Source organism: Xyrauchen texanus, chromosome 43, assembly GCF_025860055.1.
Source record: "Xyrauchen texanus isolate HMW12.3.18 chromosome 43, RBS_HiC_50CHRs, whole genome shotgun sequence".
NCBI classification, from domain to species: domain Eukaryota; kingdom Metazoa; phylum Chordata; class Actinopteri; order Cypriniformes; family Catostomidae; genus Xyrauchen; species Xyrauchen texanus.
Window position 1 is genome coordinate 2,527,749 of NC_068318.1, and position 13,785 is coordinate 2,541,533.

At 38.5% G+C, this 13,785-nt stretch overlaps 1 protein-coding gene across 3 annotated transcripts in view; it reads left to right on the forward strand.

The window, feature by feature from the left end:
• The window catches only part of pam (peptidylglycine alpha-amidating monooxygenase), a 220,511-nt gene that overhangs the window by 135,439 nt on the left and 71,287 nt on the right, over nucleotides 1-13,785 (forward strand). For 2 of the 3 annotated variants that reach the window (XM_052116273.1, XM_052116274.1), the window contains exons 15-16: nucleotides 7,181-7,483; nucleotides 12,419-12,548. In XM_052116273.1, coding sequence (XP_051972233.1) covers nucleotides 7,181-7,483; nucleotides 12,419-12,548 — 433 coding nt within the window. The remainder of the gene's footprint in view (nucleotides 1-7,180; nucleotides 7,484-12,418; nucleotides 12,549-13,785) is intronic. The other variant, XM_052116275.1, reaches the window with a different exon arrangement.

Consider the following 13,785-nt stretch of genomic DNA (forward strand, 5'->3'; position numbering starts at 1 on the left):
TTGCTGCATACCTCGGTTGTAGCAGTGGTTATTTCAGGCAAAGTTGCTCTTCTATCAGCATGAATCAGTCGGCCCATTCTCCTCTGACCTCTAGCATCAACAAGGCATTTTCAGCCCACAGGACTGCCGCATACTGGATGTTTTTCCTTTTCACACCATTCTTTGTAAACCCTAGAAATGGTTGCGTGTGAAAATCCCAGTAACTGAGCAGATTGTGAAATACTCAGACCGGCCCGTCTGGCACCAACAACCATGCCACGCTCAAAATTGCTTAAATCACCTTTCTTTCCCATTCTGACATTCAGTTTGGAGTTCAGGAGATTGTCTTGACCAGGACCACACCCCTAAATGTATTGAAGCAACTGCCATGTGATTGGTTGATTAGATAATTGCATTAATGAGAAATTGAACAGGTGTTCCTAATAATCCTTTAGGTGAGTGTATGTGAAATTAGGGATCCCAAAACTAAAAATATCAGCCACAAGCTAGAAGATTTTCATAATATTTTTGAGAATTATTATAAAGACTTGTATTAGGAACCCAGTTCAACCAGCTCACAGGAAATAAATACATTTCTAAATTCACTGGATCTACCCTCCATAGGTGAAGAACAGAATAAAGCCTTATTGGCAGAGATTACAAAGGAGGAAATAGGGAAAGCAATCTGTAGATTAAAGGCTAACAAAGCACCGGGAACAGATGGCTTCCTGGCTGAGTGGTATAAGGCCTTTAAAGACCTTCTAGTTCCCATACTTTTTGATTATTTTAATGATATACTTAGAGGGGAGCCACCTAGAACATGGAGGGAGGCAATAATTTCGATTATCCCTGAAGAGGGCAAGGATAGAAAGGAATGTAGTGCATTCTGGCCAATCTCGGTTTTGAACATGGACTATAAATTATATGCATCAATACTAGCTAGAAGATTGGAACGCATTATACCAGAACTGGTGGATACAGATCAAACAGACTTCGTACGTAACAGACAGACACAAGATAATATAAGGCGGGTGCTGCACGTGATTGATCATGTGACTAAGGGGAATACCAAAGCTATAGTAATCAGTTTGGACACGGAAGTCTTTTGACTCAGTCCGTTGGAAGTATCTGTATTTGACGCTGAGAAGATTTGGCTTTAAAGATGAGTCTATTAGATGCATTAAAACCCTATATAACTTACCAAACACTAGAATAAAGATCAATGGACATCTTTCTCAGAGTTTTAACCTGGAGAGAGGCTGCCGATAAGGCTGCCCCCTCAGCCCAACTCTTTTCTCTCTATTTATTGAGCCCATAGCACAGTTTATTAGGGACGATAAGGGGATAAAAGGCATAATAGCTGGAGGCATGCGGATGATGTGCTGCTGTTTGTTACGACACCAGAGGTTCCCTAGGTTGATGTCCATCCTTAAAAAATGTGGAACCTATTCTGGATATAAATTAAATGTGCAAAAAACGCAAATTCTAAGCTATAACTATACCCCCCAGAAAACATGCTTAATAGATTTGTATTCAAATGGAACTCTTCAGATATTAAGTATCTGGGGATCCACATAACTAAAGATATTTCCAAAATATATGACTGTAATTATGGGCCTATAAATAAGAGCATTAAATCAGACATAGACAGGTGGTCCCAACTGCCCCTAGGGATGCATAATAGGATAGATTCAATTAAAATGAATGTGCTTCCCCGACTTTTATACCTCTTTCAATCCTTACCTGTTGAGGTGCCGCTTAAACAATTTAATGAGTGGGATAAGTGGATTTCAAGATTCATGGGGGGTGGAGAAGGCCAAGAATCCAATTCAAAACACTCCAACTGTCCAAAGGAACATCTGATTACTATATGGCGGCTCAACTAAGGCCATTAGCGTGCTGCTGTAACCCAGAATATATAGCAAAGTGGAAGGACTTGGAGGTCTCCCTGTTAGATATCTCACTACAATCAGTATTGGGCAGCAAACTTTTGTATGAGCAGCACTCTAATAATTTAAATCAATGGACTAAAGTCTCCCTTAGAATCTGGTTTAAGGAGTGTAAATCACCATTACTTGAAAGACAAACTAGACTATTGAGGTGGGTCGCTTTTGACCCCGACTTTAAGCTGGCAAAGATTGATGGGAGGTTTCAGCACTGGTGGAGGATTGGCATCACCTCCTTTTGTTCAATCTCATCAAGGGGAGAATTAGATAGCTTTCAGAAACTTTCCGAAATATATAGTCTTGAATTGATATTCTTTTTTTTTGGAGGTATTTACAAACCAGGACTTATTATAATAATGAGATAAGACATACAGGGAATTGTGATACCAATTTAATTGATATATTTATTGACATGTACAAAAACAAGGATAGTAAGGACATAGACTTATATAGACTTATGCAGGACAAGCGCAAAATACAAGTAAAAAAATGTAAATGCCTATAGCTACACTTTATGCTGAGTCTTTAAAGCTAATAGTAATTATAACTACATTTATAAAATGGTAAATAAAAACTGATTAATAGATTAATTAGTAATTCAAATAAAGTTATTTGTGTGGGCTAGTTGGTAACAGCAAAGTGGTAGCATTTTAGCTCTATTGACTCCCCTTGTTGTGCCCCCTGCCACACATGCAGCATTGCTGTCACCGTTTTCACTTTTGGGAGTAAAGAGCAGACCTCCGGTTGATTTTGAATGTCCCTAAAGCACAGCTTCCCCACGTCTCCTTATTTTGTGCTCCGCAATAATGTGAACCTCAAAATATTAAATGAATGCTTGTCATTGGCAGGATCATACACAGGGCCTCCATTGTCTTCACTGGTCTTGGAAGCTTTCATATCGACCCACAGAGTAATTTGTGAAAAGGAAATATTACAATTGCACACCTGATGAATGAAGCAATGACTGTGTAAGGTAATTGGTTGTTAAAAAAAACGTAAAAAAAATAAAACTATCTTGGGGCATGATGCTGACGCTGACTACCACTCCTGGAGTTCTCGAGTTCGAATACCAGGGCATGCTGAGTGACTCGAGCTAGGTCTCCTAAGGAACCAAGTTGGCCCAGTTGCTAGGGAGGGTAGAGTCACATTGGGTATTCACTCATGGACATTATAATGTGGTTTGTGCATGGTGAATTGTGCTTGGATGCTGCAGTGGATGGCGTGAAGCCTCCACACATGCTATGTCTCTGCAGTAACGTGCTCAATAAGCCACATGAGAAGGGTTGACGGTCTCAGACACGGAGGAAACTGAGATTTGTCGTCCTCCACTCGGAGTGAGGCGAGTCTTTACACCACCAGGAGGACACCAGGGTAATGGGCAGGGGGGCTGCAACCAACCTGTTCTTACTCCTCCTTTGTTTACGGGTCATAAGAGGACTGGGGATTGGGCTTGTTGTGGGTGGGAAGATGGTAATGCATACCAGGGGAATTTCCTCCGGGAATGGGAGTGCACTCGAAGTCCCAAAAGCCCAAATGCCACAGCTTTTCCATCTCCCCCCGACTGAGAGACTGATTGAGACAGATGTTAAATACCTCTTTAAGATCAGTCTCCTCATAAGAGACATCACAGCTCATCCACAGCTGTCAAAAAATCACAGGCAAAATTCTTCACATTAGTTCCCCTCTGACGGATATTGCAGAGGTGGACGAGCTGGATCATGCGCAGACGGACGGAAAATGCCATGGGGGAGTTGGAAAAAGGAAGATGCCTATTGTGCCTCTGCTGGGTCCAGTAGTGGCTGGAATGTTCTGTCATGGAATGGGGTGTTTTAATGAAGGACACAAGTGCAGATGGCATCAAAGAGCTTTTATTTTAAATAGAAAACAAACATAACACAAACTATCTCAAGGGAGAAAAGAACACAAACAAAACCAACTGAAATAAATACACGAAGAACTGAACTGACTGGAAATGAAACCAACCAATGGATGAAACATTCCAGCCCAGGACAGCAAACATGAGGAGCTAATAAAGGGAGAGAAATCAAACAGGTTAACGAGGGACAAGTGAAACCAATAACCTAATAATGAAAGGACAAGGAGGCGGGTGTGATGTTAGACTGAGAGACACGTGGCAATACAGAAACTAAACAAAGCCACGTGCTCTCACAGACAGTACACCCGAATGACAAGAGCACATATCACCAGAGACAAAGGCAACATATGCTCATGCCAAATTTCAAAATGGGACATTTGTGCGTGGGCTCTGCCACAAATAAGCAGGCACCAAGACCAAAGCTGCCGAACCACAGCACAACATAGCAACAACTCACGACCAGGATGCGTTTCACAAAGTGGGCGCAATGCGAAGCATGCACTAGGTCGTGAGAGACAAACCCAAAACAATTGACACTTATGTTGATTGTGTTTTGTTGTCTTTGTGGATGAGCTTTGACAATTTTATTTAGTGTCTTGTCTAGTGTACGTGAGAGTGCATAGCTCATCCTTTTGGCACTGTTATGCATTCTCTTGTCTTGTTGGTTATTGGCAAGAATGCTCTGCTATTATGTCAATCTTGCAGCATGCACTCGTCCCAATAACCAACAAGACAAGAGAATGCATGACAGTGCCAAAAGGACGAGCCATGCACATTCATGCTGAGAGCATTTTTGGGAAACGCACACACACAAAAAGAAGCAAACGTTCGTAACTTTGCACGTAAAAAATGCTCTTAAGAGGCCCTAAGATCCATCATTATCAGGAAATGCAGCCAAGGTACGTACAGTACCTCCCCTCCTGTGTTTATTATTCCTGGGACATGCGTCATGTGTAATCAATGACCAGCACAAATGTACATTGTACAAAGGTGCCTGGGTTTGTTCTGACAGGCAGCAGATGCCCTAACCCCGCCCCCACCCTAAGCGGAGCCTTTAAGGCCTGAGTAGCCTTTTTTTAAGTACAAAAAACAGATACTACATTAATTACTTAATGTATAATTACTCTTGTTAATTATACAGTCTTGTACCTTTGCCCATTTTTCTGATTTTCACATGGCTTTTTGCTTTAAATCTGATGTTGTAATGTTGTGATTAATCTCAGAGCTGGTTGTGTGCTGCAATACTTATTGAAGAGCTTACTGAAATGCCTATGGAGAAAATTTATGGAAATATACTTCTGGAAAAATACAGCTGCTGAAAAAGCGTACAGTAACTGTCTATAGAGTTTGGTGTATAATGGCAGTTAGGACCAGTTTAGGTCATATGCATATCTGTCTCTCAGCAAGCAGCAGTAACCTAAACTTGATTTATCTCTGTCCTCTCCAGTATAACCAGACAGCTTGATAAATCACTTGCTGTATTTATCTTGGCTGTTATTAGGATGCCGATCCAGGTACATGTGGATATTAAGTTTCCTGGCAGATTCTGATTGATGAGAACTTCCCTTCATTGAGGTAGTCAGGACACAGATCTAGTCTGATGCATTTGTGAGGTTCTCTTGTTGTCCTTTGAAAATCAGATGTTTATAACACAAATAAACTAGCTGAGCATTCACATCTTTTTAAGGCTGTTATATACTTGGTTTGATTGCTTGGACTCAGAGACTGACATTACTGTTTAGTCTGTTGATGATGTTGTTACAAATTCTTTTATAAAACTGACTGTAAATTGTTACTTAATACACTAAAATAAATAATTTTCATTAAAACGTGCAATAAGTAATCAAATTGTGTAATCTTAAATGTAATCTAAAAATGACATTGCTGAACACAATTTTAGTTAATTTGTGATCGGTACCAGATTACATTTCAGAAGTAATCTACCCAACACTGATTATATGCTATAAAAAAAACAGAGTATGCAAAGATACAAATGATACATAACATTTTACTTGCACTGCTTAGGTCTGATTACTTGATTGAACTGCAAACCATACCGCATTAACACACAGTTCACATTAACCGTACACCAGACCACCTTTTCAAGTGGAATCAGGAGTGTTTTGCTGGTGTGCACACAGCAAAATGGATTTGGATGTGCACCTAAAATCACCCAAACCTCCCAAATTTACGGTGGATTTGAATGAACACACTGAGATGCTGTTAGATGCACTACAAATGGGCTGAAGGTTGTCATGTAGGTGATGCAGGATTTGTTCTATAATGGGGACTATCCTTTTCCTGCTGAATGAACAGCCAGATCCCTTGACATGAGAAAACAAGAAACATACCTCACTGTGTAAAAGAAAGCCCATCTGTAACGTGATCATGTTCTTTCTGGAATTACTTTCACATCCTCCTTTAGCAAATATAAGGCTGATTAGCTCTCCCTTGCTTGCTTAAGCAATATGCCAGGCTTTTAACTTTTTTGTTTATCTGTGGTTTGCTGACAATTACCACTGATATTTTCAACTCATCCCTCTGTTGGAATAAATGGTGTTTAAGGTAAAGCACTTAAAATGGAAGCCTGCCAGGCATGTGGGCTTTAAAAGCATAAATGTGAAGATTGATGTACTTAAACAATTACATTGTTAAAACACAATACTTCTGTTAAAAGTGTTTTTTTTTCGTGATGCTTAGAGAGGCTACAAATCCCATGGGGGTGGGGGGGGGATGTGCATTACATCACTGTAATGCACATCCTGAAGTTGCTGATTGCTTTCTCAACATTCATCATTTAGTTGCATTAATGACTTTCTACATTTAATTTATTCAATTTTACATTGTTATGCTGCATTACGTTGAGTTACTGTACGTTGCATTGTGTTGAGTTGTGTTGTGTTGTGTTACATTAGTTTTCAAAACATCAACTTTCAAAACACAAGACGATGTAAAACAAAAATAGATCACATAAAACTACATCAACAACACTACATTTCTTGAAGCTTAATTTCAACATTCATCATTGCGAAATTTCTCTGTGTAGTGTTTGCTTTACATAAACAGTGTTGTACAGATGTATTCATGTCTCTATCCGAATACCAAGAAAAGGTAACCCAGTTTATTATTAAGCTGGTCATGAAATTAGTTGAAAGATTTGATTTAACTTTGCAGAGACAGGGTTGGTGGGTTCTGATCTCATTTTATCACTCCTGTGTCAGTTTCATTAACCCCGTACCTTTGAGTGTACAATACACAGAATAAAACACCACTTGTATGTCCTCCGTTCCTTCACTCCAATGATTTTCTGTCTTTTCTGGTCACACCACCCATCCTCTACTGTCTTTCCACTTTTTCCCCTGTGTTTATCCCTGTGCAGGTAACTTCTATTCCCTCCTCTCTAAACTGCTGGGGGAGAGAGAGGACATTGTCCGTGTGCATAAGTATAACCCAGAGGACGCGGCCCATGCTCAGGCGCATCTGATGGCAGAAATTGATAGCATTATGCAAAAGAAAGACCTGGGCTGGCTGCGGTTAGGCTACAAAACGAAAGAGGATGCAGTTCTGGTGAGGGACAGAGTGCACAAGTTTCACCAGTTAGAATCCACTGTCAGTCCCTCCAGGAGCAGGATTGTACCCGCCAGACAGCTTGCCACAGGGGCGGCTCAGGGGGACAAACAAGGTGGGTTTCGGCCTAGTTTTTTTAACCCAACAAAAAGCAATGGAAAAAATGTGTAAAGCATCTCTCTTGTCCCTTTTCCACCGACATGGTGCTGGAGACCAATATGGAACCATTCTACTCTTGTCCATTAATATTAGTTGTATTCAACAAAGGCCTAGACACTTTTCTTCATTCAAATTCATTTTACTTGCATATATCATGTGTCATTGCTATGATTTTTAATAGTTATAATTTTTGACCATTAAAAATGATGGGGCGGCTGTAGCTCAGGTGGCCACTAATCGCAGGGTTGGTGGTTCAATTCCTGGCCCTGACTCCACATGCCGAAGTGTCCTTGGGCAAGACACTGAACCCCAAGTTGCTTCCAATAGCAGGCTAACGCCTTGCATGGCAGCTCTGTCATTGGTGTGTGAGTGTGTGTGAATGGGTGAATGTGTTACAGTGTAAAGCACTTTGAAAACCGCTAAGGTTAGAAAAGCACTATGTAAGTGCAGACCATTACCATTACTGCAAATGCAGATTGTGATTGAATCCAATAACTTTGAATGTTAACATCTGCGAAAAAAAACTCATAAGAAGTGTGTTTGTAAGCAGGTTATGCATTAACATAGAAAGAGGTTTACAGATCACTGGCTGAGCACTGGATCTGGCATGAGAACCAGCACCATTTTGGTGGAAAAGTGGTATCTGACGGTTTTCACGGCCTATTAAAATTGATTGTGTGTACAGTGAGCTTTTATTTTGAGTTGCTCAGTACACACATATAACAATGTCAGCTGAGAAATTATTTGTTCTCTTGCCCACAATATCCATTTCCTTTTTTTCTTAAGAAGCCCATTTCCGTCCATCACACTGCTGTCATTATGCTTTGTGTTGTGCAGAGTGTTTGCTCACTGGATAATATGATAGTGTTTTATGGTGATAGTTCATTAGCTGCAGAGGAGAGAGTTATCTGAAACATGACAATTGCCATTGCCAAATCTAGAATAGATTTTTGGATGCTTTGCTATCATCTAATTATAATTAATAATTTCCCAGTGGAATTATCAACTGGGAGTGTACATAATTTACTAATAAATCTTAAAATTTAAGTATACAATACATTACAAAATACCCAAATACATTAAGTATTTGGGTATTTTATTCCCTGCAAATTTGTGTGATTTAATTAGAGTTAATTTTGAACCTTTAATAAAAAGGTTTTAGAGCGATGTGGGGAGATGGCCTTCTTTACATTTATCTACGATTGGGAAGGTTAATGTTATTAAAATGAATTGTATTCCAAAATTAACTATCTGCTACAATCTCTCCCTGTACGTAGATGTCCCCCACTCTTATTTCAAGCAATTTCATAGCATAGCGAAGTCCTTCATTTGGCATGGTAAACATCCCAGATTACAATTCAGTAAATTGCATAGGCCGATTGACAAAGGTGGGCTAGGCCTACCCAAAATTTTGTTTTATTAATATGCATTCGGTCTCAGACATTTGGCTCATTGGTTGTTTCCACCTGAGAGTGCCCCTCCCTGGTTTTGTATTGAACAGGAAGTTCTTGCTCCTATTTCGCCATTCCTAAGTCTTTCTATCAAACTAATCGGAGAAGTTAAGTTACACCCTTTTATCTCGCATTTGCATTTGGTATGGACAAAAGTGTCCAGAGTGTTTAACATTTATTTAAATGTTGCCTCGCATATGGCTGAACCCAAAATTCCATATTATTAAGTCCCCATTCTGCTGGTCAGAGTGGATTGTGAGGAATATGAGAGTGGAGTGTTGAGATCCTTTGAAAATTGGTTCAACATTTTGGGATTCCCAGATGTCAGTTCTTTAGGTATTTACAGCTGTGCCACCTGCTCTGTACTATTTTTGGGAGTAGCATACACCCCCCTAAAGCAGCAGATACTCTGGGAGTGGTGATGAGGCATCAGTGTTTTACTCCCTGCTAATTTTGTGTCTGGGGGATGGGGCTTTAACTCCTATCAAGAGATTATGGGAGAAAAATTTAAACTTAGTATTAGAGGAGGGAGTGTGGACTAGGATTCTATGAAACATCAAGTCTACATCTAGAGATGCAAGGATGTGTCTTATGCAATTTAAGATTTTACATTGATTCTATTGGACCCCCTCTAGATTGTATAGTCTTGGTCTGAAAGACACACCCACCTGCTGGCTATGACAATCAGAAGATGGAGACACAACCCTTGCTTTTTGGTATTGTGTTATGATCCAATCATTTTGGTTGAAGGTTCAGAGTTTAATGTGTGATGTATTGGGCCCTCAAATTTTATTTTGCCCTAGACTCTGTATTTTAGGCGATGGGGCAGTCATTAATATAGGGGATTAACACATAAAAAATTGGGTTCTATCCAGTGTTATGATCGGTAGACAGATTGTTCTACGAGGATGGAAGTCGGCTGGAGCACCCTCATTTCAAGAGTGGTGCACAGAAATGGGGAGGGTGGCAGCATTTGAGGAAATGTCATGTAGAATGCTGGGGAACTTGGATTAATTTGTGAATGGGACAGCAATTTTACCTTCTTGGAGGGCTCTCAGGGAGGGGCAGTGAAGTGAGAAGTATAGTTTTAAATGTGTGTGAATATTATTATTTATTTGTTTTATTTGCATTTTTATTTATATATTTTTCTTTTTTTCTTTCATTCTTTCTTTTTTCTGTATACTCATGTGTGACCACAGGGATATTTTTTGAGGGTCAGGGTGCGGTTGGGGATTGGGAGGGGGAGGGGTAATAGTGGGGGTTAAATGCTGATTCTGTGAATATGTTTTTCTTATCTTTGTCAATTGTATGAATCAATAATCAGAAAAAGTTACGACTTTGTGCCAGCAGATGGTGCCAACTTGTCTTTACAGTAATTGCAATGAACCAATAGCATGATTCATTCATGACCAGAATGAGTCTAGTTATCCTATATTAAAGTTTGAGTGGTGTACAATTCTACCAAGAGACTTCAACACTGAAAAGTGTTTAAGCATGGGGAGGGTGGTAGCATTTGAGGAAATGTCATGTAGAATGCTGGGGAACTTGGATTAATTTGCGTTTCCCCACAAATATAATATTGTGAACTGCTGAGTACAACATTTTTTATCAAGGTATACCAAAAAAGACAACAATACTGTCCTAAAAAAATTATTATGAACTTCAGTAATGTCCATAATTATTTTTTTTGTGTGGTCATCACTCTCTTTTATTCATAATTAATTAATCTGGCTCCTTTTCCTGTTGTATGAGATTGATGAACTGAACGAACGACATGCAGCTCCTCCTCACATTCAGCCAGTCAGAAGTTCATTCACGAACAACATGACCAATGATATGCTCCTTCATAGATAGCAGTCGAACACTATTGACTCTCGCTATTTACTCGTGCTATTGTGGCGGAGCAGAACTGCGCCCTGCCCCTTTAAGGATACACCACCACTAACTAAAATGGCTGCTTGTTAGATTGCCAGGTGACAACAATAAAGGAAACAGTGAAGAACAGGAGAGCAGACGGTTATTATCGGAGACAAGAGAGTCAATATTCAATTGAATTAAACTTATCGAAGTAGGTCACGAAGTAGGCCTATAGACAAAAAAACAATTTTTATTAAACAGTCTGCACATTGTATGTGTGCAGCTCTGTTCTCTGTAGTGTATAACACATACTCAAAGATGAGGCTAATAAGTGAGTGTGTTATATTTACAGCACTCTAAATTCACTCATTGCTCGGCTGCGAAAAGTACTTATTACATTCTACTGTAACCACATAACACTTGTTTTTTTGTGGAAAGAAGAGTCAATGAGAGCATTTCTCTGCAGTAAAAGGCCATTGAAGGAAGACATTTGTTTGTAGCCGATGTGTCGGTGTTCTGTCAAAATAAAAGCTTCTGCCATAATAAATACTTAAGGTTTTAACCGACTGCATAGATGTGCCACATGCAAGTTTAAATTAGTCCATATTCTACTTTAGTATACTAAATATATTTCGTTTTATAATAATAATATACAAAATATATTTCCATAATAATTTCTTAATAATAAAGTGGGCTGAAACCCAAAATATTTTTAAACTTACACAGTGAACTGTTAAAATGTGAAGGTGATGTGAATCTGTTTTTCCCTCACTATGTTTTACTGTATTTATTTATTTAGTCAGGTTCTTTTTATAAAGACTCAAATTTTAACATCCTTTCTTGAACAGTATTTCTATTGTTAGTAGAGCATGTTTGCCCTTGACTTAAACACACCATTTTTTTATGTTAAAAATATTGCAGTTAAAATCACACAAAACATCACAATATTTTGTAAAATTATTTATATTTAATTTAAAATTCATTTTAATAAAATGTTTTGACCAAAATGTTACATGCATATTTAATTCAGTGAGAGGCGTTCAGTTATAAATATGGTTATTTCGCTTTTTTAATCTAATTTTGTAAAAAAAAATGTCTTTACGGTCAGCAGACTGTTCAAACAATGGAGAGTGAAGAGCGTGATGTTCAAAATCTTTAAAAACCATGACATATCGAATACTACACATGCTCCAACAGGTTAAACTGTGGTGCTGAAACAGTATTATACGTCACAGATCATTTAAGTATTCCAAGCATACAGAAAATTCACATAATGTGCCCAACATACACACTGTTACACTTTGTTTCTAAACTATTAGGTAGTATGTCATTGTAATTATTCCCTTTCTTTCTTTGAAGAAGAGATGTGAGATTTAACTGTTGTGATTTGTTGATTATCCATATAAAGCATTTATTAGTGGTTATTAGAGCTTTAAAACCTTCATTTCATCTCAGAACATCATCATTTCCACCACAACACTCACATCTAGCAGAATCAAACTCCAGCAATCAGACTTCTGCTTGTGACGTTTAGTTGAGAGGGTGTGCAGCCATATGTGTTTATAAATTACTTTTGTGCACAGGGTCTCATCTGGTGGAGGTGTCAGACTGGCCTGAGGTGGAACTGCAGCTGGGGCAGGTGTCTGGTCTAGCTTTGGACTCTGATAATAACCTGGTCATTTTCCACAGAGGAGATCACAGATGGGGAATCAAGTATGTACAGAAGTATAAACTTTGTTTTAAATGCATGAAGATTTTAATCAAGGAATGATAAGAACACTGACCTTTCGCTCATGAAGCTCTCATTATCAAACTCTAAACTCATCTAATAATTACTTCTTTGAAGAAAATGCCACATTTGGATTTTGTGGCATATACTATGGAAGTACATTAATAACAATTGTCTTTGATACAAAAAAGCATGCGGAATTGCACTAATTGAACAATAAACACATTGCAATAACAGTGCTTGCATTTTGGGGGGCTGCAATTTAATATGGATGTGTATTTAAGCTGTGAATATTTACATTGGAAATATTTCGCCCAAAATGTTATCATTAAAAATTCAATAAGAAATATTCAGCTTTCAATTTTTTTAACATATTATATATATATATATTTTATTTTTTTATTTTTTTATTTAATATTATTATTTATCATTTTATTTATTATTTATTACACAAACAGTTATGACATAGGAAGCCAAACAGCAGCATCAATCCTTCCATCCATTTATTTACTGGCTTATCCTATGTAGGGTGGCAGGGGTGAACTAAGGAGCATGAAAAAGTGTGCTTTTTTTTCCCTTTCAATCTTCCATGCTCAATGTCTTTTACAAGAAGATTTGTGTATTATGACAGGGTATCTGGATCATATTCTGTATTAATGTGGGAACAATAATTGATTCTTAAAATAAGTCTCAAATCAGTGCATTAAAATGTATTTGTCAAATCAATGCGTCAATGTACTTTTGCAGCCCTAGTCCTCACCCAATTAACCACCATCATAATCTGTGGGTGCTTCTCATTTCTTAATTGTGCATCCTCATTTCCTTGCTCCTCCGTCCTAAAGCCAGTGACCTAGAAACCTATCCAAGTTCATATCAATTACCATTATCAATTCACTAAATGCACCGTGAGGACCGTGGACAGAGGATGCTTGAGCGAGGAACAACAGGTGAATCCTATGCAGTAGTTTTTTTGTCGAAACACTTGACACATACATTGCCCTGCCCCTTCACATATGGCATCTGTTATAATACATTTTTTATGTGATGTCCAGAGTAGAGAAGGTGGAAAGGAGCATTTGATGGTTGACCGTGTCAAAGGCTGTAGATCAGAAGTCAGAAGTCATTAAAACTCATTTTTTTAACCACTCCACAGATTTCACATTAGCAAACTATAGTTTTGGCAAGTAATTTAGGACATCTACTTGGTGCATGACACAAGTC